Below are 26,334 nucleotides of genomic sequence, written 5' to 3'. Positions count from 1 at the left end.
AGAGTGAGATATATATACATGGTCTGTTATCTGTTATCCAAGTGCAAATAGACGATTAAATAGAGACTGATTGCAAGTACCAGAAGGTGCCAGTGTTTTAAGCAAAGGATGCCAAGGTTTATTTGTAAACTCAATGTCATTCTTGAAGTAATAAAAGAACTGCTATAGCACTTCTAATTTCTCATGTTTCAGCTCACCTTTCCTTTTACCTTTAGTTGCTTGAGAATGAGAAGTATGTCTCATATGGGAAGAGTCCCTTTATTCTGATACGTTTTGTTCTTTTCTAGGTGGTTGAATTCTGCAGTGCACGTACCCACAACCAAGAAGCCCCAAACCTACAGAACCAAATGTGCAGCCTCAGAAGTGCATGGGATGTAATCACAGACTCCGCTGACTTCACGCACAGCTTTCCCATGAATGGGACTGGGCCTCCGCCTCCTCCTGTATTCTCCCTTATTCAGGCTGGTGACAAAGTAGTCTGTTTAGTGCTGGATGTGTCCAGTAAGATGGCAGAGGTAACATTTTGGTAATTAATGGCTATAAACCATTCACCACTTTTTTCTATCAGTTTTTAATTCTTTTGATCTCCAGATGGTTAAGGGCAGAGGAGAGGAGGCCAATGGTTTGGAATCTTCATGCATTTCGTCTTTTCTTGGGGACAAAAGGAACAAGTTCAGAATGTAGGCCAGGTTATGAGAGAAGCAGATAAATGAAATCCACAGGTAAACCCATAGCCCTGATTTTTGCCACTAACTGCAACTTTTTCCAACCAAGACCCTTTGCTAAAACTCCTGACATGTAACAAAATCTCTTATTTGGCCACATTCACTAACTGGTATACATCCCTGGCTGAGGCAAGAGACTGTGACTTGGCAGAGAGTGTGTATATCCATTTGTGTGTGTTTCCCATGTCACCATGGATGGGAAACCATACCTCAGTCATCCAGGAACTGAAGAGCCTTCCAGATATCACCTCTTGAAAACCTCAGAGCTCTCAGACGGTGGTGAAAAGCTTAATCTCTGGAACCAGACACATGTGCTTTAATTCCTGGCTTCTTCACTTACTGTCTCTATAATCAAGAGCAAAATAACTTCGATGAACTATTTTCCCATCTGTAAAATAAGGATTATAATAGCTACTTTTAGTGTGGTGACAGTTGCAGCTGATACTGGCTCCTTAAATAGTTAATTTTTTAGGAAATTTGCAAGCCAGTAGTTAAATAGAGCCAATATTAAAAATTAAACTATGTAGATTTATAATTAAATAAAATTGTTAAAATATAATAAGTGCTCAAAACTCATCACTTCCTAATTGTTCTCCTACTATTTTTTACTATTATCTATGCCCAGAATCAGTAAACAACAGGCTCATGGGCCAACGTTGGCCCACTGTTTTTGCGTAGCCTACAGGAGGAAAATGGATTTTACATTTTAAATGGTTTAGAAAAAAATCAAGAGAGTAATATTTCATGATGTGAAAATTACATGAAATTCAAATTTCAGTCTCTATAAATCAAGTTTTATTGGAACACAGTAACACTCATTTATTTACATCTTGTCTACGGCCACTTTAGTGCTAAAACAGCTTAATCAAGTACTTGCAACAGAGAATGTATGGCCTACCAAGCCTGAAATACTGCAGGCCCTTTTCTGAAAATGTCTGCTGATCCCCAATCTGTGCTCTTAAGATGATTTCTGCCTGATTGTATCTGCATGGGCCTACTACTACACATCCCTTCCCAACTCTGCTTTTTGTGATGCCACATTGACAGCTTGAAATTAACCATGGTGGGAGTAGTTAGCCCACAGAGATTGTCAATTGCAACAAATCAGGGAGTTTCTCTGTTTTTTGCCAGAAAGCCAGTTTTGTTTTATTTTTTTAATGTTTTTTATTTTTTTTTTTGAGAGACAGAGAGAGATAGTGCGAGCAGGGGAGGGGCAGAGAGAGAGGGAGACACAGAATCGGAAGCAGGCTCCAGGCTCTGAGCTGTCAGCACCGAGCCTAACATGGGGCTTGAACTATAAACCATGAGATCACAACCTAAGCTGAAGTTGGACACTTAATCAACTGAGCCACCCAGGTGCCCCCAGAAAGCCAGTTTTTGAAAAACATTTACCAGAACACCATCATCTACTTCTTAAAGTTGTTGAGGGGGACTAAGTGAAAAAATGCTTTTTGGTTCAAAAGTGGCGGTAATTATTTAAGCATAGAACTTGTCCTAAGGAAGAGTTTATCCTCTTTATTCTCTTGATCAGTAGTCCTGGAAAATTTGCCTCTTTTAGTTTGTCTCTGAAATATTAGGGGCACCAGTAATACATTCAACATCTGGATAATTTTGTAATCTTGCTCACCTACAGTTGACCAGGCCATGATCTTCTAAAATATGGTCTCGGGGCAATTTATATTGGCAAGCTGCCTCTATTGAGCAAGAATAGAGTAAAAGGGATAGTTGTACTCGAGAGAAGGTGTGAAGGTAGGAGAAGGGAAATAAGCCTAACATAACACACTCACAGCAACGCCAACTTCCCTCCCTTTTTTTTTTTTTTTCCAATATTGTCCTTGAACCATCATAGCCATTCTTTCTTTAGCTGCCTGGACTGTGCTTGCTTGGTGGATACAGAGATGACAGAACATAGTCTCTACTTCACAGTGCTCACAGTCTAATGATGCTGTGCTTTGGAAGCATCATTTCCCATTTCAAAAGGGAGTCAATGAACTCAAAGTGTGTAGAGTTTGAATACCTGCAGGACATTAAATTGGTGATCCTTCTGAAGTAATGTGAAATAGAAGTCCAGATATTAAGGGAGATGTCTAAGTTGGAGAAAGAGACCACAGTCCTCACTGACCGGGTGGTCATTGAAGCTCAGCTTGCTGCTCCCATGGCCTAGTGATCCTAGTGAACATCAGTAACATCACTTTTTAAAAAAAATTTTTAACATTTATTTATTTTTGAGAGAGAGAGACACAGAACATAGTCAGAGAGGGAGGGAGACACAGAATCAGAAGCAGGCCCCAGGCTCTGAGCTGTCAGAATGGAGCCTGATGTGGGGCTTGAACCCATGAATTGTGAGATTATGACCTGACCTGAAGTCAGCCATTTAACCGACTGAGCCACCCAGGTGCCCCATTAATATCACTTTTTAATTGGTTAACACATTAAGTATAACTGTACTGTCATGTATATATCTCATACAATCCTATTGTAATAAGTAGGAAAAATATTGTTTCCTCTTACTCAGACTGGATTTTAAAAGAAGCAGTTACAAATCTAGTTTTAACTGGTTTCAAAGATCTTGAATTCTGAGTTGGAGAGAAATAGTGGGAATATGTGTTCTTAGAGAGTGGTAAATATAAACAGCTTGTTGGAGGTAGGGTTCTAAACCATTCTCCCCTCCTTGAAAAACATTTATTTTTGAGCCTGAAATTAATTGAACAAGATTCCAGCATGGTGTCATTCTATACAACTCAAAAAATTACAATGTGACATTGCTAAATAATTGGCAGAGACATTTGCTAAGTTGCTTAGTCATACTTTTGTCTACCAACCAAATACTGTTATTTTTCTTTTTTTTTCCTTTTTGGGACATAGGCTGACAGATTCCTTCGACTGCAACAAGCAGCAGAATTTTACTTGATGCAGATTGTTGAAATCCATACCTTTGTAGGCATTGTCAGTTTCGACGGCAAAGGGGAGATCAGAGCCCAACTACACCAAATTAACAGTGATGATGACCGAAAGCTGTTGGTTTCACATCTGCCTACAACTGTGTCAGCAGAAGCACAAACCAGCATCTGCTCAGGGCTTAAGAAGGGATTTGAGGTACAGTAGAGTACCCAACGCCCAGATCACCATCACTTTCCTTTCCTTCCTTTTGTACCTGAGGCTCCTTCTGATTTGGGGCAATCTGTTACAGTGTGGTCATAACACCTATAGGAAAGTAAGGGTTATTTTTAAGGTCAGGGACCATATCTTGTTTACCACTAAACCCCAGGTGCCTAGCAAAGTCCCTGGCTATTCAGTAAATGCCAGTTGAAGGAATGAGTAAATAAATAAATACCATGGGCAAGGCTGGGGACCTTCAGCATCATCTGGACAATTTCTAACACTGTCCCCATCCATTCTATGACTGTCCCAGCTGTAGCTATTTTTACACTTGGCTTTTCCAATCAAAATCAGCATGGCTGGCTTTGGCTTATAGTCATTCTAGACCCATCTAACTCTAATTTGTAGCCAAGGTGGAACCACTTCTCTAAAGCCTCTTATTGGTCATTCACCGGATGTCAGAGGCAGAGATAACACACAAGAATGTGCCCCATATGCTCTATCATGGACCCTCTTCTAATCTAGGGGCATATTGTGATAATTCAAAGAGGAAGAGTCCCTTTGTACAAGAAACTAGCAATGACATGTAGGGTGACCAGGCCTGTGATAAGGCAAGCTGAGGACGGGATGGGGATGGGCTTGGAGTGCAGCAAGTCACAGAGGACCTCAAAGAGGCATATGCCTTACCGATGGGAATTTAGAATGAGTGAACTCTTCTGTTCAATGACAATTTGAATTACATTTCCTTCCAAATGACTGATACTCTATATTCAGGTGGTTGAAAAACTGAATGGAAAAGCCGATGGCTCTGTGATGATATTAGTAACCAGTGGAGTTGATGAGCATATTGGCAATTGCTTACTTACTGTGCTCAGCAGCGGTTCAACCATTCATTCCATTGCCGTGGGCTCATCTGTGGTTGAAAATCTGGAGGAATTATCACATCACACAGGTAAATATATTTGTAAACACATATTTTAGAACATTTCCTTTTAAATTGAATATTCAAAGCCTTTTAACTTGAATATTCCAAAATGTGAAGCTCATATTATGACAAAAGAATGTGTGGCTTAATTGGAAAAAAAATAGAAACAGCTATCTTAAGGAAAACAACACAAAAATCATTGCTAATATCTACCCAAATTTTGCTGACCTTTAAACATTTTCCTTAGAAGGTGACAATCATATACATCCAATGAAAATATAATTTTTATAGTTTCTTTGTTAAACCAATCTGAGTTTGTATAATCACAGAGCTAAAAATATGTTTAAGATTAAGTGCACTAACTTTCATGATAAGGAACAATACCACATTGCAAGATCCATATCTTTTTTTGTTCTAAGTGAGGCATGGAATAATTTTATCTTATGTTCCTTATAGTCAATAAAAATGAGTATTGCTGATTTACAAATTAAAAGTCAGGTTTTTATTGAATTATTTTTAAAACAATGTTTTCAGAAGATAAGTCTAAATGTAAATACATAGCACTGCAGATAGTGATTAACGTAGACTGTCTAGGAATCACCTTCATTACAAGACTACATTACAAACAATGTTCATTGAGTTTCTATCATGTACCAGACAGAGGTATAGACCTTGACGTTACAGCTGTGAACAGAACACACAAAACCACACACTCTGCTGCTCACCATGTGGCTGGTAGGATGCCACCCAACGTCGGCCAAGCGCAGCTCCGCCTTCCCCAAAACTAACCCTGTTACACGGGAAAGGTTGTTGGAAAAGACCTCACATATAATTTTTCGTTTTATTTTATACATTTTAATGGTTAACATCCTAATCATGTATTTCAGGAGGTTTAAAGTTCTTTGTTCCAGATAAATCAAACTCCAATAGCATGATTGATGCTTTCAGTAGAATCTCCTCGGGAACCGGAGACATTTTTCAACAACGTGTTCAGGTCAGAATTTCCTCAATATTGCACTTACAGATGGGGCTGGGGTTAGGGAGACGGAAGCAAGGAAAACAAATAAACTGTGCTAATTCCCTCATTATCCTTATTTGAATATGTAACAATTCTTGCACAGAAGGCTTTTAAGTGAGTTTCTCGGTGTCACCAGAGCCAGGATTCATTGTTACCTGACGCCTGTTCTCAATCCTAGTAGTAATTTCCTGAAATTGCACCTCAGCTTTTTAAGGTCTGTAAGCAGAGCCTGCTCCTTCCTAGTGGCTCAAAATGGGGGTGGAGGAGGGGTGGGGGTAGAGGTAAGACCAAGAAGACAAATAAGAAACTGTGTCTTAGTTTTCGTTCTATGACTTTCCATCAGTCAAAATCCATTTTACTTCTTTTTTGCTTCTTTAAAAACTTCCTTGAAGCTCCTCCCTCATGTTAAAGTATCAACCATTTCATTAAATTCTAAAAAAAATTGAAATATCTCTTTGACTACTGTAATTTACTCGAATTTCCTCACAAAGACTTCTTCTACTCAACCCATTTAAAAGGGCCAACTTTTTTCTTTCTAAGTTACTTTAAAGATATTTTGAACATAACTGACGGTCTGAACAAAATTTCCTCTGGTATTTCCTCACAGATGGTAAGTTAAGCTGCCAAGTTAATGACTTGATGTGAACAATGAAGTCAGTTAAATTATTCTTAGAAAATATTTAACATAAAGATTATATGTACACAGCAAAGGCAATAACCACAATTTCATCAGTAGAAGTGAAAAAAAGGTGAATCACAAATGAGAACACGTATTATAAATTAGATTACATTTGGCTCTTCTGAATAATCTTCCTACCCTGTGATTTCTTCTTTAGTGCTATGAAATAAAAACAAACGTTTAAAGAATTTTCTTAAAATCCAACAAAATATTATTCGAATGGTTCAAATCTGCCTGATGTTCCCAAACGGGGCCACCTCTCCCCAGTGTGTGTCATTATTCCACTGGACTGTGGACAGAAATGACATCCTCTTTAACAGCTGAGCCCCAGGGCATAGAATGTGCCCCAGTAGTCAGCAGCCTACAAATACTTATAAGATGGATTTGAACAAATAATCCACGGAGTCTTTGCTCTCATCCACCAGTACATTTCTTATGCTTTCCCAGTTTGAGCAATATTACGGGCATTTCCTAGCATACTTATTTAGTAAATAAAAATGTTCAAAGTTATTTACACACAGTGGATACACAGTGATTATATGTAGGGGCCCTGGTGTCAGCCTGCCTGGGCTCTATCCCAGTTTCACCTCCTTGCCATGCGGCCTGGACACATTGCTTCTCTAAGGCTCTATCTTCTCATCTCTGAAATGTGGATAACAGCAGGACTCACCCCAGAGGGTTTTCAAAAGGATTAAGTGAGGTAATACATGTAAAACATTTAGCACAGTGCCATCATCTGTATGCACTCTGTACGTGTTACATGCATGCACAGAGACCCACACACATGCGCGTGCACACACACACGTGGTCACATAGCTTATTGCAGATGTTTAAATAATTCGTCTAATGTACCCAAGCTCCCTGAAACTCAGTGTTTTATTTCTTATGAAAATAAATAAAAGTATCTGGAGAGATAATATATAAATTAAACCACTGAAGCACTCCCAAACAAAAACTTGTTTAAAGCTTGCTAATTGCTGATATGAAGCTAATGTTGATTTGGATAACAGTCTGAGAACAGCTAAAATCAATTGATAAAAAGTGGCACCTGAGTGGCTCAGTCAGGTAAGAGTCTGACTACAGCTCAGGTCATGATCTCACAGCTCCATGAGTTTGAGCCTCACATCGGGCTCTGTGCAGACAGCTCAGAGCCTGAAGCCTGCTTCAGAGTCTATGTCTCCCTCTCTCTCTCTCTCTCTCTCTCTCGCTCTCTGCCCCTCCCCCACTCACACTGTTTCTCTCTCTTTCTCAAAAGTAAATAAATATTTAAAAGAATTAGTTGATAAAAAATAATGAAGAGACATTTGTGTTAACTATGAAAATATTTCATATCTTCCGTACTTCTATAATATGCAACATGTTGCACTGGTGAGGTATTTTATGAAAAGTGATTTATATAAATATAATACGCAGTACTAGTATAGTATATAAAAAATCAAGTGGTTTTTTTTGCCAATGTATTTTTGTTTGTCCTAGAAGTAAAGAAAAAGATGGGAAGTTCACGCCTACCACTAGAAACTTTCACATGTATTTGTATTCTCTTGAACAGCTTGAAAGTTCGGGTGAAAATGTTAAACCCCGCCATCATTTTAAAAACACTGTGACTGTGGATAACAGCGTGGGCAATGACACTACCTTTCTCGTCACATGGCAGACCAGTGGTCCCCCTGAAATTGCATTAGTTGATCCAAATGGAAGAAAATACTCTACAAGTGATTTTATCACTAATCCAGCTTTGCGGACTGCTCGGCTCCACATTCCAGGAACCGCTGAGGTAGATGCTGTGAGCTTTGTTCATAACGACAACATTTAGTCAAGTACATGACTTCCAATGGAATCACATAATTAAATCCATTATGTAAAGAAATGCTATTCTGATACATCAAAATTTTGCTTTCAATTTATACAAAGGCATTTTATGAACGTTAAAATTTTAAGAGGGAAAACTAAGGTATGTTCAAAACTTTAAATAATCGAGGGACGCCTGGGTGGTCAGTCAATTTAGCATCAGACCTTTTGGCTCAGGTCCGTGAGTTCATGGGCTCAGGTTTGGCTCAAGTTTGATTTCTCAGTCCCTGAGTTTGAGCCCTGCGTCTGGCCCAGTGCTGACAGCTCAGAGCCTAGAGCCTCTTGGGATTCTGTGTCCCTGCTCTCTCTGCCCCTCCCTAACTTGTGTGTGCCCTGCCCATCCCTCCCTCCCTCCCTCTCTCTCTCTCAGATAAATAAACATTAAAACAATTTTTAAAAGACCAAAACACTTTCCATAATGGATACCAAAGTCTTCTCTCTTCAATAGTGAACATTACTATGTATGCAGTACAAATAATTTCTTTTTGTTTACTTTCTTCTTTACAAAATTCACATAAACATAGTTATCTATATGCTTGGGGGAAAACTCCAGCTAGAAAGTATAATATGAATATATGCAATACATACATTTTTGAGTATCGGCTGTATGATGGATCTTGTTCTAGGTGCTTTACAATAAAACGCCATGACAGGAATAAGAACAGGGTACTCAGAGCATACAGGAGTGATGCGCAGGCTTTGGGGGAAGGTGACTGCCTTCTGGAAGTAAAAGTATCAAAATAGAAATATGGGGGGGGGATGTGCAAAGAGAGGAGCAAATAGAAAGGCTCAGAACAAAATAGAATATAACTCTTCATAGAACTTCAGGTAGGGCAACATGGATGAACTACACAGCAGCATGTAAGGTGGAGGTGTAGGGGAAGGAAAGAGACGAAGTGATGAGGCTAAACACATAAACAGAAGCAATGTCAGCAAAGCCTCTGTACGCCAGGAAAGGCAAGAAGAGCTTGGATCCTAACGGTAAAGGGAACTACTGAAGCTTCCGGGTAAGGTGGCGGACTGATCCACTCTTGCACTGCCTGAGCGCCGACCTTAGCACCGTTGGCCTCTCCTGCTACCACATCACTGTTGTAACCTGCGCTGTGGCTTCCCTGCCTCTGGGCTTCACCTCTACCCCAGTGATTCTTCTGAAGCATAAATCTGACCAAACCTTGTCTCCTGTTCAAAACTCGGGTGGTCTCGGGATAAAATCCATGTGGTTACTATTATATACCAGGCCATTCATGTTCTGACCAATAAGCCCAAGCTTATTTCTTAACCCTCTTCCCAAACACTCTCTGCTCTCCTTACTTCTCCCCCAACTTATCACGTTCTTTTTACATCATATCCTTTGTACAAGGGCCAAGAACACTTCACCTACTTTTTGTTGCCTTTGCCTGACCTCTTAGTCTGGACCGGGTGCCCTCTAGCAAAACACATATTACACCCAAAGAGAAGTTTTTGATATGGTATTTGTACTAAGTGTCTCTTACTAATGTTATGATTACAAAACAAAAAAAAATTATTGTGAATTATGACCTCACAGGAAAATGGCCAAGCACATGATTTCCAGTGAAGTAGGCTGGGTAGGGTGTGGTGGCATCTGAACTTTGCACACTGAGTCACAACTTAACCCCTTGCTTTCTCTCTTTTCCCTCAAGCTCTGCTGCATTCCTCCTGTTATGTCCAAGGTTTAATAAGAACCAACAGCAGGAATGAGAAAATAAGAATATTTATGTATAACCTTATCCAAAGAATAAATTTCTGTTATACGGTCGTTTAAGGCTTTTGTCTTTCTGACATTCTTTTGCAGGGTTCCCCCCGGCAGCCTAGACAGTCAATAGAGAATGGTATTTAGCAACATGTCTATAAATTACTCAACACAGACATTGTAGAATCCTGACTTATTAAAAAACTTATTATTGGTCTCTAATTAGTGTCTGTGGGTTTTGTTGCTTGAGATTTCTGTATATTGGGGGTGGAGGTGAGAGACAGAGGGAAGGAAGGACATTCAGTATTCACATAAATCATAATTGCTTACTTATTTTGCTATAATTTTCTCAATTGTAGAAAAGGAATAAAAACATTGAAGTTTCTTTTGGGTGAAGGGGCTCAAATTAATATCTGTAAAATACTTTAAGTTGGAGACTCATCATTATCCTCTAAAAATGTGACTCAAAATGAGTCCTCCCAACAAATAAGTTCATGGTAAAATTCCCTGAAGAGATACCCAACGACCAAAGTGGGTTGTGCTGCGAACCCCATGTAAATAGTGAAATGTTATCCCCTAATCAATATCCTTTTTCCTGATGTTTGTTTTTAATTCCTTTAGAAAATGCAACATCAACAAAACAAGGAGTAAAACGCCTAGAAGCTTAGACTTGGCTTTAAAATTGAGGGATGATTTTTTTTTCTTCTTCACACTTGACAAAACAAAAAAAGCTTTGTTTTGCAGCCTGGGCTCTGGACCTACACACTGAACAATACCCACCATTCTCTTCAAGCCTTGCAAGTGACAGTGACTTCTCGCGCCTGCAGCCCAGCCATGGCCCCTGCCACTGTGGAAGCCTTTGTGGAAAGAGACAGCACCCAGTTCCCCCATCCTGTGATGATTTATGCAAATGTGAGAAAGGGGACTTATCCTGTTCTTAACGCCGCTGTAATTGCTACAATTGAGCCAGAGACTGCAGACCCTGTTGTGCTGAAACTTCTTGACAATGGAGCAGGTAACAAGAAATGTCGTGGCATTTTTCATGTTCTCTAGAGGTGCCGTGCTATGATGCTACAGTATCAATCTTGCTCTGTATAAAAATCCTTCAATTATTTTTCTCATCCAATCTTTTAAATTTTTTTAATGTTTATTTATTTTTGAGAGAGAGAGAGACAAAGTGTGAGTGAGTGAGTGAGGGGCAGAGAGAGCGAGACACAGAATCTGAAGCAGGCTGACAGCACAGAGCCTGAAAGGGGCTTGAACCCACAAACCACAAGATCGTGACCTGAGCCGAGTTTGGACGCTTAACCGACTGAGCCACCCAGGAACCCCTCATCCATTCTTTTGAGAGTCTCAGTCCTCAGAGAATCACTGACATACTGAGTAGCTACAGGTCACATCTGCACAAGGAAAGAGAATGTGAACTTGGGAAGAGGCCCCTGAGGTTCCTCAGTGTGGCTGTGGAGTGAGCAAAAGGGTGGGAGGAAGCAGCCTGACACCTAGGGCTTGGCTTTGACTTGGCCAGTGACACTAGTAACACAGTGAGGTCACGCAGAACAGGCTTTTATGTCCTGGTGACAATTCCCCTATTCCTCTAAGATTCACCAGCTGTACTATTGAGTGAAATAATAAGATCGGAGAATTAAAGTAACAAATGAAAACCCAAGAAGTGAGATGCAGTAGTAGTCTCCTCAGACCCAGCTGTAAAGAGAAAATTGGAACTTGGAACTTGTGACCCAGGAGATAACCCTAGACTTTCCTTTAGCCAAGTAGCAGGGTTGCTAAGAGGCCGGGGCCAGTGTGTTTGCAGGTGGGATTTGCTCACAAGACCACCAGGCCAGCACACCTAGTGGAATCGCGACAGAGATTCTCCTCCCACTGGGAAAACAAGTAAAAGAAAACAAAACCCGACTTCAAGCACTCATTCTGCACACAGCGTTCAGAGCCTCATCATCATACGTCACAGACGGCACAGCATCAGGCCAGGAAAGAGCAGCACATGGACTCTTTTGACCTTTAAAAACAAGCAATTTGTTGTTTTGTCCTTCCTGTTCCATTCTTTCCCTAAAGAATGAGAATTTTCCTCAGAATGAGAATTTACCTCGAAGTCTATGTTGGCAGCTCCAAGCGTTTGATCTGCTAATAAAACCATACTTCAGCTCTCTGGTGTTTCAATGAGACATTCCTTTTCAAGAATCTTGGGTTTGGCAACATGTTAGCATCCTGCCATGGCAGTCTTGTGTGACATTTATGAAACAAAAGTTCCTTTAAAAGATTTTAGTTCAAGTCTAAGGTGTCAGAGGGACACCAGAGAAGTCCTCTCATTTTGCCTATTGGAATAGATCCAAATGAACTTCTCATGCTCTGATTGCTTATCCATGGCCACACCTTTTAGTTTTGGTATATAGTCCAAAAGTGCACTTTGCAGAGCACTTCTCCTTTGCGTGAGTCTGTGGTCTGGCCTGGAGAATAATTCCTGTGCTCTTAGGAAAGATCACCCAAGTCAGCTCAACGGCTTTTATATTTATTCCCTGGAGCCGTTTCATCTTCTTCAGGTCTACACTTAGGCTCTAATGAAAGAAACAATGGAAAGTACTGCTTAGGCATCAAAGTGTAAATTTAGAGTTACAACGTGTACATAGCTAACACTTATTTTTATAATGGAAGCAGTATGTATCTGCTTCCAAATTAATAATAAAAATGTATACTTGAAATGCCTTATCATTTTAAATGTATTTTCTCATGAACACTCTGAAATACTCAACACCACAGCCCTGTGAGATGAGTTGTCCCTGTTTTATAGATGAGAAAACTGAGGCTCAGAGAGGTTGTTTCACAGCTATGGAGTGGCAGATCCAGTCCTCAAAACCAAGCCCCACAGCACCTGAGCTAGTGTTCTTTCCCATTTCTTTCTGACTCAAGGATTAAGGAAGGTGGAGGTGGTCACTGTGGCAGAGAGATTTTCCTTTATATTTCTTAACAAAGGTAGACCTGATGAATCAGAAAACCATGAAATACCAAGATTTAATTTCTTTCCAACAGACAAAATTTCTAGGATGCCTGGGTGGCTCAGTCAGCTGAGTGTCTAACTCTTGATTTCAGCCCAGATCATGATCCCAAGGTCGTGGGATCAAGCCCCACGTAAGGCTCCATGCTACATATGGAGCCTGCTTTAAGATTCTCTCCCTGCCCCCGACCCTGCACTGCCCCACTCGTGTTCTCTCTCCCTTTCTCTCTCAAATAAAAAGAAAATTTTCTAAACCTACTATGATAATAAGTTGCTTCGCACTTCTTATTTGAATTAAATATACTCCCACTTTTCTCATGCTAAGGAGCAGCCCTGCCTCTTCAGTGGGGATTTAGGAACACTTCAGTGGTGATACAGGGCTAGGGTCCAAGGTCAAGTATGTGGTGTGAACTGACTCTAGGATAGCACAAGCCATGTGCCCGGGGTGGCCATGTGCATGTGAATAGTGAATGTGTTCTGCACTTGGGCTAAGCCCTACCTCCCACTGCTACCATGGAGTCTAGCCCTCCCAGGCCTCCCCAGCATCGGTCAGGGACTTGGTTTGGACTTGAACTCCTCTCTAAGGATCAGTGTGAGAGGAAAGAAGTCTAGGACTGGCCAAGCCTTCAGAATGTCTCTTGAAGCAAAGCACAGTAGACAAAACAAGCCTGTCAGCTCCAAGTCAGCAAACCCCTTAGAATCTAGAACAGCAGTTCCATGTACCCTCTAATGAGAAAATTAAATAATTTCACATTACTTGATCAACAACCAGTTTCTTTTTCCAATCAGGGCTGCAGGACATTCATAAACCCCTTACAATTTTATAAAATGTGTATACATGCATCTATATTTATTTCCTAGGAACAGAATAGCTTTTATCTCAGAAGGGTCATAAACAAAAAGAATATGCTTGATTTCCACGAAAAACTAGTATTATTTTTAATGATAAGAAGGAGAGCTCTAAAGTTGATAATTAAATGTTTTATTAGCACTGAAATAGAACTCATTCACCTCTAGAAAATAATTTTTCAGGGGTGCTTGGGTGGCTCAGTTGGTTAAGCGTCCGGCTTTGGCTCAGGTCATGATCCCACGGTTTGTGGGTTCAAGCCCTGCATCAGGCTCTGTGCTGACAGCTAGCTGGGAGCCTGGAGGCTGCTTCGGATTCTGTGTCTCCCTCTCTCTCTGAACCCTCCTGGTGCGGTCTCTCTCTGTCTCTCAAAAAATAAAATAAATTTTAAAAAATTTTTTTAATTTAAAAAAAAGAAAAGAATTTTTCAGAGGTTTAGAAATCACAGGGAAAGTTAAGGAGCCATTGGATTTTAATATTAAAAGTAACTACAAACACGACAGTACATGCTAAAATGGGAAGAATCAGGGGAGTAAAACTTATTTTTTAAAGATTTAATTAAATATTGGTAATCAACTCTGATGACGTTGTTGACACAGCTTTTTCTTATATACATATATGCAGGTGCTGATATTATAAAAAATGATGGAATTTACTCAAGGTATTTTTTCTCCTTTGCTGTAAATGGTAGATACAGCTTGAAAGTGCATGTCAGGCACTCCTCCAGCATAAGCAGCCAAGCCCACTCTGTTCCCGGGAGTCGGGCTATGTATGTACCAGGTTACATAGCAAATGGTAAGAATCATTAGTGCTTTTGTTTGAATAACATCATTGAATGTGTATATCTCTGGGTGTGTGTGTGTGTGTGTGTGTGTGTGTGTGTGTATGTGTGTGTGTATTAGAGGGAGAAGGGAATGACAAAAAGAGAAAGAGAGTTGGAATTTCAAAACTATTTATGCTTACATCAATGCATAATTTGTTGCCTATCTCTTCAATCTTCAGCTATTCGTGGTAGTGGATAACAGGAAGGCAACAGATAATTCCCACAGATATTTTTGTGCCTTCATTGCCACCATTATTTTGGCCTCTTTCTTGTGGCTCTTTCATCAGAACTACTAACAGATAAAGAGATTCATTGTGTTTTTTCTCAGTTACAGCTCCTGTATTTCCTTTATAGAGGTTTTAGGTGAGAAAAAAAGGCAAAAGTTATTAGCAGTTGAAAGAAAAATGCAAACAGCCCAAATGATCCACACCAAAAAGGAGTTCCTGAATAAATAAGTTTGGACATTATAGACAACTGAGTTATTCCTGAAAATGTCCTGTCTTCCTTCAAGATAAAAGCACCAAATAATTAAAATAATAATTAAAAATAACTTTAAAATATTTTTAAATCTTTTCTTAACACCATTATTATAAAGCCCCTGATGGGAAGCAGTGGTTACAGTATAACAGACAAACAAAATATGCTATAATCATTTTAAACAATCTCAAAAACCATTTCTAAACATTCTTACTTCCAACACTGCATAATCTTTATGCTCAGTTTTATGTATGTAGTTTAATTTATAATTAAATCAGCTATGGAAAATTGGACACATGATTCTATATTTTTGTTCTTTAAGTAGAAACTAATCAAGGTGATCCAGTGAATTTGCATCTCCTGATAATTTTAATTTTCGTGATGCCTAAAACATAATTTACTTTCACGTATATTTATTTCAGGTTACTTTAAAGCCAATGTAAATCAATTTGCAAGGTAACATGGTCTTACTGCTGAGATATGATTTCATATCTAGCTATAATACCTTACTTGTAAATAAATATTCCCTCTTTCATTTATATAGCAAACATTTTTGAAGGTTTGCTAGGTGACAGGAACTGGGAACTTGGGAGAACAAGTAAAATAACACTGGATCCTTACTGAGGAGCTTGAAGCCTACGGTCTTGTCTAGTATCTTTTTAAAACCCATGAGTTTAAAGAATATACATATTAGCACCCAGTATACAGTGAAATTACAAAACTAATATACAACTGTGCTTTTATCTGTATATCTTGGAGAAGCCCTTAGCAGCATAGAAAGAAAAACATAGGTTTCTCTAGGCATGCCTACTAAACATAACGTTTATCACCTCACTTTTAGATGATCATCTGGAGCACACACTTCACTAAAAAATGAGAGCTGCTTTATTTTCACACCACCAAATCTCCAGACACAGTAATGTCTGCATCCTTCTTCTCCTCTCCAAAGACCAGTGTCTCTGCTGGCTTCTGCTCTGGATCTGATCCAGACGCCTTATGAGCTCACCTTTGCATGGTCCCACTCTCCTGGCCCCTCTGAGCCACACTGAAGCATGCTTTATCACATCCTATATTTAACTCCCTTCAGATACTTTCTACTTCTCTGTCATCTACATCCTTGATGACATTAGTCTAATCCTGCCACCTGCACTGTCTCACCTCCAATTTACTACTCTCTACCCATCGCAATCTGACTTCCACCCAAATCGCTGCACTGGAATTGCTCTGGCCTACCACCAATGACCGCACTGCTGTTAAATCCGATGAACATATTTCAGTCCTCATTTTATCTGAACTCAGCAGCGTATGCCACAGCTGGTTCCTCCTTTGCCATCTCCTGGTTTCTATGATTACCTCTTATGCTCTGGAATTTTCTTGTTGGGTTCCTTTTCCAGTTCCTCCTTTTCTACGGAGCCTTTAACTGTTGGAAAATCTCAGAGCTCAGGCCTAACTTTCTCACCCTATCATCTGGAACCACGCTGCCTGGGTTTGGAACCTTGCTCCTCCATTTATTAGCTTGGTGACTTTGGGCAAGTTACTTAGTTCCTGTGTACTTCAGTTTCATCATCTTGAAAAAGGGGGGTAATATTTGTACTCTCTTTGTAGTGGTGCTAGGAAAATTAAATAGTCAGTACACATAAGGTATTTAAATAAGTACTTGGCACGTGTGAGCCAGGCACTCAATAAGTGCTATTTAACATTATAGTTGAAACTTTTATTAGGTAACCTCATTAATCCATATGGCTTTAATAATATCAATGTGCCTATAACTTCCAAATTTGCAAGCTCAAAATTATTAAATCTAGATAAAACTTCTTTTTTTTTTAGCTTAAAATCTACATCTAACTGGCTCCTTGTCATCTTTAATCAGTGCTTTAATGGAATCATATACCTTGCAACTCACATATTTAGTCTCATTCTCTTTAGCCTGCATTTCCTCTGAAGCTGCATATTTTAGAAACCTGGAGCTGTTTCTTTCCCCCCCGCTCCTTCACCATTCCATATTCAAATCCAGGACTGGCTTTTATTGATTTTACCTCCAAATCACATCTCAAACTGCCTCCTTCCACCCTCCTCCCCACTGCTGTCACCCAGCCTGACCTGCCCTCTTCCCCTGTCTGGACTGTTGTAGTGGCTATCTTAGGGCCCACTGCTTGCTACACTAGAACCCCTTCTCCAACGAGAGCAGCCAGAGTGACCCGTTAGAGAGTAAATATGACCACGCCACTGCCTTGCTTCCCCATAGCTTGTAAGATTAAACTCTAAAATCATTACAGTGGCCTGCAAGGCCCTACGTGAGCTTCTCTCTCCTGTCTTATCTCAAACTATCTCCTTGCTTTAATTAAGTTTTTCTAATTTGCAAAGCTCTTTAGTACCTCAGAGTTTTTACTCAACCTGTTCCCTTTGAGATATTATTATCTCCACTCTTTGCCTGCCTGACTCCTACTCACCCTTTAGGATACTTTTAAATGTTACCTCCTGGATGCCACTATAAACTATGCACCTGTGTTCTTTTTCTTCACAGCACCCCACTTCTTTCCTTTCTACATTTATCACCAGGTATAAGTATGGTTTATCAGTATGACTATAAATTCCATCAGGGGGCACTGTTTTGTCTGTGGTTACTGGCGGAGCACATACTCAATATATGCATTTAGTGAGTGAATGGATGGATGAATGAATGAACTGTGGAATAAATAAACTCACTTATTCTAAAGATAAATTAAAGAAAAAAGGTTTTAAAATGTCTCTCAGTAATCTCTCAAAAACAAGCTATTCAGGAGATTCTAATTTGTTGTTTTGGTGTTTCTTTTCATGTTCACAGGTAACATTCAGATGAATGCCCCAAGAAAATCAGTGGGCAGGCAGGAGAAGGAGCAAAAGTGGGGCTTCAGCCGAATAAGTTCAGGGGGCTCCTTGTCCGTGCGCGGAGTTCCATCTGACCCCCAGCCTGACGTATTTCCACCATGCAAAATCATTGACCTGGAAGCTGTAAAAGTGGAAGAGGAGGTGACTTTGTCATGGACAGCACCTGGAGGAGACTATGATCAAGGCCAGGGTAGGCTTCTTGGTTTCACTATCTGTTTTTCTACAAGGTGGGATTTATAAGTATGTTAGGAGTTAGTTGGGTAAAAATGCTTTGGGGGCTTAGAGCTGACAAAGCTGCAGAAAGTTGTATGAAAAGCTTTGAGTTGTTCATAGGCCTTACATGGAATGAGAGTCTAGGAACAAGAGCTTATCAGCTCCCCCAAAATTGAGAAGGCTCTAGTAAACTAACTGACACTGATCATCTTGATTGGAAACATAAATACCCCATGCCTGGGTGGTCTAGTCAACAGAAATAGATTCTACATTACAGAGCATGAGCTTCTAAATACTGGAGGTATTTAGTTTTCTGAAGATTAGATAGTGAATAGTGAATTCAAAGATAATACAAATCAGGATTAGGGGAATAATTCCCTTAAGCTATGCAAAACTTGGTGCATTTTTGGCCCCCTTTCTGAACATCACTTTCATTAGGGAAACTAGAACCAGTTCCCTTATTTGGGCATTCCTAGCTTTGTTTGCATGGACATTGATGAATTTCTTTCTTAACTTTTCTTTTTCTAAGCCCTGTGCCAGGCTTCACGCTTCCACCATCATTCCTTTACCCTCATAACAACTCAAAATAATAACCTTTCTTCAGGAATAACCTTTCTAAACATCTCTGCCATCACCAAAACATGGTTATCATTGATTATACATTAAACAGCTCATTTCCTGTTGCCTCTGATTGAGATTCCTATTAGAACCAACCTCTATTGAAAGCTTGTTTTGTCATTACCAGTAAATAAGAGTAACCACATTGGGCCTTTGCCAATCTTGCTTCCATCTTGGGTTATCATTTTTTGGCTTAAAATTTTTTCTGTCCATTTACTATATTCACCAGAAAGCACCTCAATTACAAACAATTCTGTGCCACTGAGGAACATCAATATCGTAGCTTTGTCTTCTTTTATCAAAATCCATCTCTTGTTGGCAGAGGAAAAGGAAGTAAAATACTTTGCATCCTGAATTAAGAATTCACCTCATTTAAAGATTGGAGATATGAAATGATGGAAACTGTGGGATGGATATGCCTCTTGTATAAATGAAAAAGCTACAACTCACATGTCAGGAAAAATAATTCTTCCTCTACGGCTTTAAGCCCAGTTGTTTGATCTTCAGCAAGTTGCTTAACCTCTATTGGCCTCAGTTTCCTTAAATGGAAAATAGGACTACAAATGTTTATTTCATAAGGTATCATAAAGAAGAAATGAAGTGACACATATAAAGTCAGAAAGGGACTCCTCATTTGTGTTGCTACTGCCTTCTCTAGCTTTTTATTTAGAATAAGGAGCCACAAACACTCCCATCTGTATTTAAAGGTAAGAGTGGTGCCTGCCACCTAGTGTTCCCACTCCTTCCTCACTGCCTCAGAAATGCAGCGTGCTACCTGAGACAAACAGAAGCTCAATTCCCCATCCCTTCCAGGAACTGTTCTCTCAGTGCCCCAGGAGTTTCAGCTACCCCACTAGATTAAAAGAGTAGGGACAGGGGCCCCTGGGTGGCTCAGTTGGTTGAGCATCCCACTTTGGCGCAGGTCATACTCTTGCAGTTCACGGGTTCAAGTCAGCCCTGCACTGGGCTCTGTGACAGCTCAGAGCCTGGAGCCTGCTCCAGATTCTGTGTCTCTCTTTCTGCCCCTCCCCCACTTGTGTCCTGTCTCTGTCTCTCTCTCTTAAAAATGAATTTTTAAAAACATTTTAAAATCTTTTTAAAGAGTAGAAAGAAAGTGTGTGCCTTGGTGGTTACTAACGGCTTAAAAAGAAGAAATAGAACCATATGGTATGTTAGCATTGATATTACAAAGGACATTAACCAGGGAATAAAGAGACCTTCACACGGCCTTACCGATGAGAGGGACGACTGAAGCAGATGTGGCTCCTTATGATGTCAAAACCATAAACCACAAAAGAAATGCGGGGGGATGGCGGGGTGTGTATTAAGTTGCTGAAATCAGTCATTAATGGTGTGATGATTCAGCAATGGCAAAATTGACCAATTAGTCACAAATAGACCAACTAGCAAGGAGGTACCTATTTAATTCATAAACATGTGCTTTTTTATATTGACTCCCCCCCACACAAATTATTGTCTGGAGAGGCATTGTATTCACATATTTGACCAGAGTTAGAAATAATGGGGGTATGTCTCTGGCTTTACAATGATAAAACATGTGACCATTCTTAAAAACATTGTTAGCAATAAAGGAATATCTAATATATGCACAAGCATATCAGTATATATCCAGGTGACAGCTCTTCACCATACGCAGTATCCTAGAAAAGATGACCAGTTGCATGTTACAGAGAAAACATTATCAGATCACCATTATGTCTGGGAATGTATACAGGCGAGGCATGAAGGAAATGGGTTACTTCCTTGGGTTTTCATTATAAGTTTGGGGTAAAATACTTGTTAAAATTGAGCAACAAGTATGTTATATATCTTTGCTATCAAGTTAATTTCCTTTGTATATCTTTCCATAAATTAAAGTGAAAATATATTTACCAAGTAGCTATTAATACTCAGCACAGTTCTAAACGTTATATAAACATAATTTAAGATGGTCATTGCACTCCCAAGAATTTATAATCCTATATTCAGGGGAAAAAGACATAAAATAGTCAAAAATATAGTTTAACACCCTGGCAATTGTATGGTTTGGAGAGGCCAGGTTCTTGTACCAGGAGCCTGGCCAGAGCCTCGTGGGGCCAGACCACAAAAAAGCACCAATGTTGTACCTAGTTCCCTACATACTGTATTCCCTACATGCCTGACAGCCTGACCTGCATGCTCTTCCTCTGACATCTTTCCACCATATTCTTGGATAACCATTGTTCAACAGATTGTCTTTAAAATTGTTGAAGATGTGCTGCTTCTGAAGAAGCTGCAGTGACAGCCAACTGTTCTTCCCACTATCCCCTCCCCTAACCCTCAGCTATGCTCTGGAGCTGGAAGAACATTTAATGTAGGAGAAACCTAAAATAATCCTTAGGGGATGGCCTGGATTTCAAACAAAGAGAGGAAGAAGGAATTTTTCTCACTAGTAAAGGGAGAACTCCCTGAGGAGGGGACCGAGTCTCAACTTCCTCTCTCTGTCCTCAGTCCAAGCCCAGAGCTTTCCAGACAAGGAATTTATTGGTAAAGGTGCTGATGAAGATGTAAGCCTTGGTAACTGGAACAGTACAATTATTGGGAAATAAGAAATGGGAAAGAGTGTAGCCTAGAGGGAAGCTGTGTGGCATAGCATTAAGGTATTGGGCTCTAGAATCAGACACAGCATCTTTTACCTGTGGGTAACCTGATACAAGTTACTTAATTTCTGGCTTTTAATCTGCAAAAGTAGGTAGTAAGAGTAGCTACCTCAGAGCACTGCTGAGAATTGAATGAGGTAAAGCACAGAGAGGGATTAAAATAGTGCCTGGTTCCTATAAATTGCTCAGGAAATATCAGCATTTATAACATTTTGGAGACAGAAGGGATCTCAAAGACATACTAATCTTACCTCCTTGTTTCAGATGTAAGGAAATGACCCTGAAAGTTTAAGAGTCTTGCCCAAGGCCATAGAACTACTTTCATTGGCTTAAAAAATACTGTGAAAGCAGAGTTAGAGACAAAACTTAGAGAGATATATACCTAAGAGGTCCAAGATGCAGAAGCAGCCTAATTTCTCTCTCACAGTGACGGGCAATACAACTAGTGTAGATAGAAGGAGCCTCTCTATGAATACGTGAGCTGAGTTTGTTTCAGATTTGCAGTTTCACAGCTGTCCTACATAAAGTTTCATAGGTGCTCATAGTAGAAAGTGTACAGGATTTGGAGTTAGAAGAAAGAATTCGTTTCCAGCACTACAACTTTCTAACTGCTGACCATGGCATCACACTTAACCTCCCGAGTCCCCATCGTTTTATTTTAAATGAGATGATCAATTTCACAGAGGGAGGGCTATACATGTGGAAAATGTTTGTAAATGCCAAGGCTTATGAAAATTACTTGTTTCATTATCCAGGAGACTCTGGGAGAACCCTGTGGAGAGCTTTTCCCATGGAGAACAATAGACATGGGAACAATGATGTGTTCCACCTTGACTGGGAGCAGATGGTCAGCCCTGCTTATTATCCATGTCTGCCCCCTTTATTTGAACTGCAGCAGGGGGTAGCTCACCTCCAAGTGGGTTCACCCAGACGGAACTGGCTGATTGATAAATTCAAACATAAAGCCTATTTTCTTTTGACAACCTTCTCTAAGGGTGCTTTCCTCTAATTACTACTCAGGAATAGAAATAGTCTCATTATTAAAAAACTATTATACATTTGGAAACTGTTCACAACATAGTCATCAGAATATTTTCATTTTTTAAATAAAACTTGAAATGTCCTATGGCTTTCATTTCTTAGGACAAAATCTTTGTTTGAAGCTCCTCTGTTCATTGTTAAATCTATTTTTAGCAATTTCAGATAAGAATTATGATCTTATTAGAGTGGGTTAGTACTATAGGTGGCTTCCTTTTTTACATCTAGTGACTATTTGTTATTAATGTTATTTTTGAATTGGTAATATATTCACATGGGTTGAAACTCAAAACAGCACAGCAATGTGAATGTAACCACTTAAAATTTTACTGAATTGTACATATAAAAATGGTTAAGATGATCAATTTCATGTTATGTGTATCTTACTCCAATTTGAAAAATCAAAATAATATAAGGAAAATCAAAACAATAAAATTCCTGCCCTTAGCTGCTCCAAATTTGGCTGTTCTACAACATGCAGTTTTCTTAACTTATCACAGTATACTTTGAATTAATGTCTACCATTTCACACATAATGTGAGAATCTTTCAAAAGTATACTTCCACGTACCCTTCTGTTATCTTTTGTTGTCTTATCATATATTGTACTTCTATATTTTTATGAAACCCATAGTGCATTGATATGGTTTTTGTTTTAAACAATCAATTGTCTTTTTAAGAAATTTTAATGAAAAGAATTGACCCTTTTTAGTAACCGAGATGGTCACCATTTCTAGTCTTCTTCCTTCCTGTAGGTCTGAATTTTTATCTAGCATCATTTCCTTTGTCACTCAGGTCTTTGGGTGAAATTCTCTTCGGATTCATTTATATGAAAATGTGTTTATTTCACCTTAATTTTTAAAGTACATTTTCACTAGATATAGAATTGTTGGGCAATAGATTCTTCTTTCAGCACTTAAATATGTCATTTCATTGTCTTGTGTTCATTTTTTTCTTATGAGAAGTCAACTATCATTCTTACTATTATGTTCCTAAGTATAAAGTGGTTTTTTTCTCCCTTTGGTTGCTTTAAATTGTTTTATATTTTGGTGTTCAACAGATTGACCATGATGTGCCTCAGTATGGTTTTCCCATATATATTCAATTTGGGGATTAGTGAGTTTCCTGGATTTTTGGAATATTCTTTTTGACCAGATTTGGAATATGTTCAGCTATTGTGTCTTCAAAAAAATTTTGTTCTATTTTTTTTCTTCTTTCCTTCCTAGATAATATTAACATAGCATAACACAATACCCACACGAAATGGATAAGTCAGCAAGTTACAACAATCGATCACTGAGATTCTGTTTGTTTTGTCTCTTTTTTTCCTAAGAGCTACAGTTTGATTCCTATGCCCGTGTCTTCAAGCTTACTGATTTCTCTTCTGTTGTGTCCAATCTTCTGTTGATCTTCTAAATATTTTTTAATGTTTATTTCTGAGAGAAAGAGAGACAGAGGGTGAGTGGGGGAGGGGCAGAGAGAGAGGGAGACAGAAAATCTGAAACAGGTTGACACAGGGCTTGAACTCAGGGATGACAAGATGGTGACCTAGGCCGAAGTTGAATGCTTAACCAACTGAGCCACCCAGGCTCTTCCAGTGTTTATTTGGTATCTCCAGATGATTACAAAGCTCCTCTAACTTGGCAAGATTCACACTCCAAAATCTATACCTATCGCTATATATCTGTATAAAAATCTGCTCCGTTTTTCGGCCTTCTAGCTATTGTTTGTCTCTTGAGCTCTTAATATTTCACCCATACATGCATAATTGGATGTCTCCAAATGGCTTGAAAAAAGTTAATATATAGATTTTGAGCTGGTCCCCCTCCAGCTCCTTCAATTTTTAGCCCCTCTGGCAATCTCTTACTCTGCCCCCCCGATTTCCTGATCTGGAAGGTAGCTTTCAGTTCCAGCTCTCTGGACAGGAGAGGGAAGTGCCTTCAGAGGAAAAGATGCATTCATGAATCATTCCTACTCTGGTTTCCTTTTTTAAATTTTTTTTAGGATTATAACTCCTCTTGTTTCTGCCTATTTTTATCTGAATCCAGTGCTTCAGTGGCTTTGTGTTGTTTGGTTGTTCTGTGTTTTGCCTTCTTCAGAGTTCATACCCATTATCTGCTGGAGGGGCAGTCTAAGTGAAGCCACTTAGCCATTATCAGAACTCAGAATTAAACTTTTACCTTTGACTTAAGTAACATATATTTTTTTGTCACTTAACATTTATGCTTATATTTGGCTTAAGAGGATATTCCCCACGTAGAAGTTTTTCATTTTATGTATTCAAATGTATCAATTTCTTGTTCATGGCTTCTGAATTTTGAATTTTAATTAGGTCTTTCCTACTTCAAGACCATACTGGAATTTAACTAATGTTTCCTATGAAATACTTAATATTTTAATTTTTTACTTCCAACTTTTTGATCATTGTGGAGTTTATCCTGGAAAAAAGGTTTGTGACATGGATCCAATTTTATTTTTTTACATAATTTTACCCAACTGTCAGAACACCATTTATCAAAAACTTTTTATTTCCCCCCATTAATTAGAATTCTGCCTCTATTATACACTAAATTCCTGGATGTATTTGGCCTACTTTTCAGATAATTAGTTTACACGTACTAGAATGGTAGTTTTTTTGTTATATTTAGAAACATTACAGTGTTTTTGCATCATATAGGTTTAGTCCTTCCACATTGCTATTTTTAAGACTTTATGTGGCCAACCCTGACCATTTATTTTCAATTTAAGCTTTACAATAAGCTTGTTAAAATGGATATGAGAAGCACTTTTTATAGAATCACATAAGTTTACCAAATAACTTAGGGAAAAATAACATCTTTATTATGTTGAATCTTCCTATTCAAATAACATAATAAGTTTTTCCTCTTGTTAGGTTTTAGTATAAGTTCTTATAGAGTCCTTTAAAGTTTTGTTCATATGCAAATTTTGTTATGTTTATTTCTAGGTATTTTTGACTTTTTGTTGCTATTCTCATTAGTCATTTCTAATAAGCTAGAAAACTTACTTAAGTGATTTATTCTTTCTATTTATATTTTTTAATTTCAGCTAACAGCTATGAAATAAGAATGAGTAAAAGCTTACAGAATATTCAAGATGACTTTAACAATGCCATTCTAGTGAATACATCAAAGCTAAATCCTCAGCAAGCTGGCACCAAGGAGATATTTACATTCTCACCAAAGTTTTTCACAGATGGACCTGACCAGCAACCTGATGGAGAGACACAAGAAAGCCACAGAATTTATGTGGCAATACGAGCAATAGATCAGAACTCCTTAAAGTCTGCTGTGTCTAACATTGCCCAGGTATCTCTGTCTCTCCCCGCAAATCCTGCTCCTGTACTTGCCAGAGACCATCTGATACTGAAAGGAGTTTTGACAGCAGTGAGTTCGATAGGAATCATTTGCCTCACTGTAGTTGTAACCCACTGTACGTTAAACAGGAAAAAGAGAGCAGACAAGAATGAGAATGGAACAAAACTAATATAAACAAATGTACAGATATGAGATCCATGGCCTTTGCATACTATAAAAACATACCAATAAAGTCAAATTAACATCAAAACTATTAAAAATGCTTTGAGTTTTTGTATAATACAGATCAGATTTTTATATGATAGACACCAAAAAAATCTTTTATAACACTCATTTTTGGAAGGAAATTAGGAAACCCTTAAGCTTTGGCTATGGGCAAAATAATAAAAATTATTCTCCAAGGTAATGTCTTTGAAAGCAAAGGCAAGGGCAAAGTTGAACTAAAGAATCAAGAAAGGCTTGTTT

The 26,334-nt window shown here is 38.9% G+C and overlaps 1 protein-coding gene and 1 long non-coding RNA gene across 2 annotated transcripts in view; one reads left to right on the top strand and one right to left on the bottom strand.

Moving 5' to 3' along the window:
* The window catches only part of CLCA2 (chloride channel accessory 2), a 36,675-nt gene extending 10,568 nt beyond the window's left edge, over nt 1-26,107 (top strand). Inside the window, exons 6-14 of the mRNA XM_029949337.1 lie at nt 288-515; nt 3,591-3,821; nt 4,599-4,776; nt 5,637-5,743; nt 7,996-8,220; nt 10,750-11,020; nt 14,484-14,654; nt 17,984-18,217; nt 25,601-26,107. Of these exons, the coding sequence (XP_029805197.1) occupies nt 288-515; nt 3,591-3,821; nt 4,599-4,776; nt 5,637-5,743; nt 7,996-8,220; nt 10,750-11,020; nt 14,484-14,654; nt 17,984-18,217; nt 25,601-26,043 (2,088 nt within the window). The 3' untranslated portion in view covers nt 26,044-26,107. The remainder of the gene's footprint in view (nt 1-287; nt 516-3,590; nt 3,822-4,598; nt 4,777-5,636; nt 5,744-7,995; nt 8,221-10,749; nt 11,021-14,483; nt 14,655-17,983; nt 18,218-25,600) is intronic.
* LOC115299813 lies at nt 567-4,751 on the bottom strand. Its single transcript, XR_003912344.1, has 3 exons — nt 4,691-4,751; nt 935-1,070; nt 567-651 (listed from the first exon to the last, which is right to left on the bottom strand). It is a non-coding gene; the product is annotated as an uncharacterized LOC115299813 (long non-coding RNA).
* Nucleotides 26,108-26,334: the final 227 nt, after the last annotated feature.

Source organism: Suricata suricatta, chromosome 8 (genome assembly GCF_006229205.1).
Source record: "Suricata suricatta isolate VVHF042 chromosome 8, meerkat_22Aug2017_6uvM2_HiC, whole genome shotgun sequence".
Classification (NCBI taxonomy): Eukaryota; Metazoa; Chordata; class Mammalia; order Carnivora; family Herpestidae; genus Suricata; species Suricata suricatta.
The sequence above is the reverse complement of the archived record's forward strand: the minus strand, read 5'-3'. Positions and strand labels throughout refer to the sequence as shown.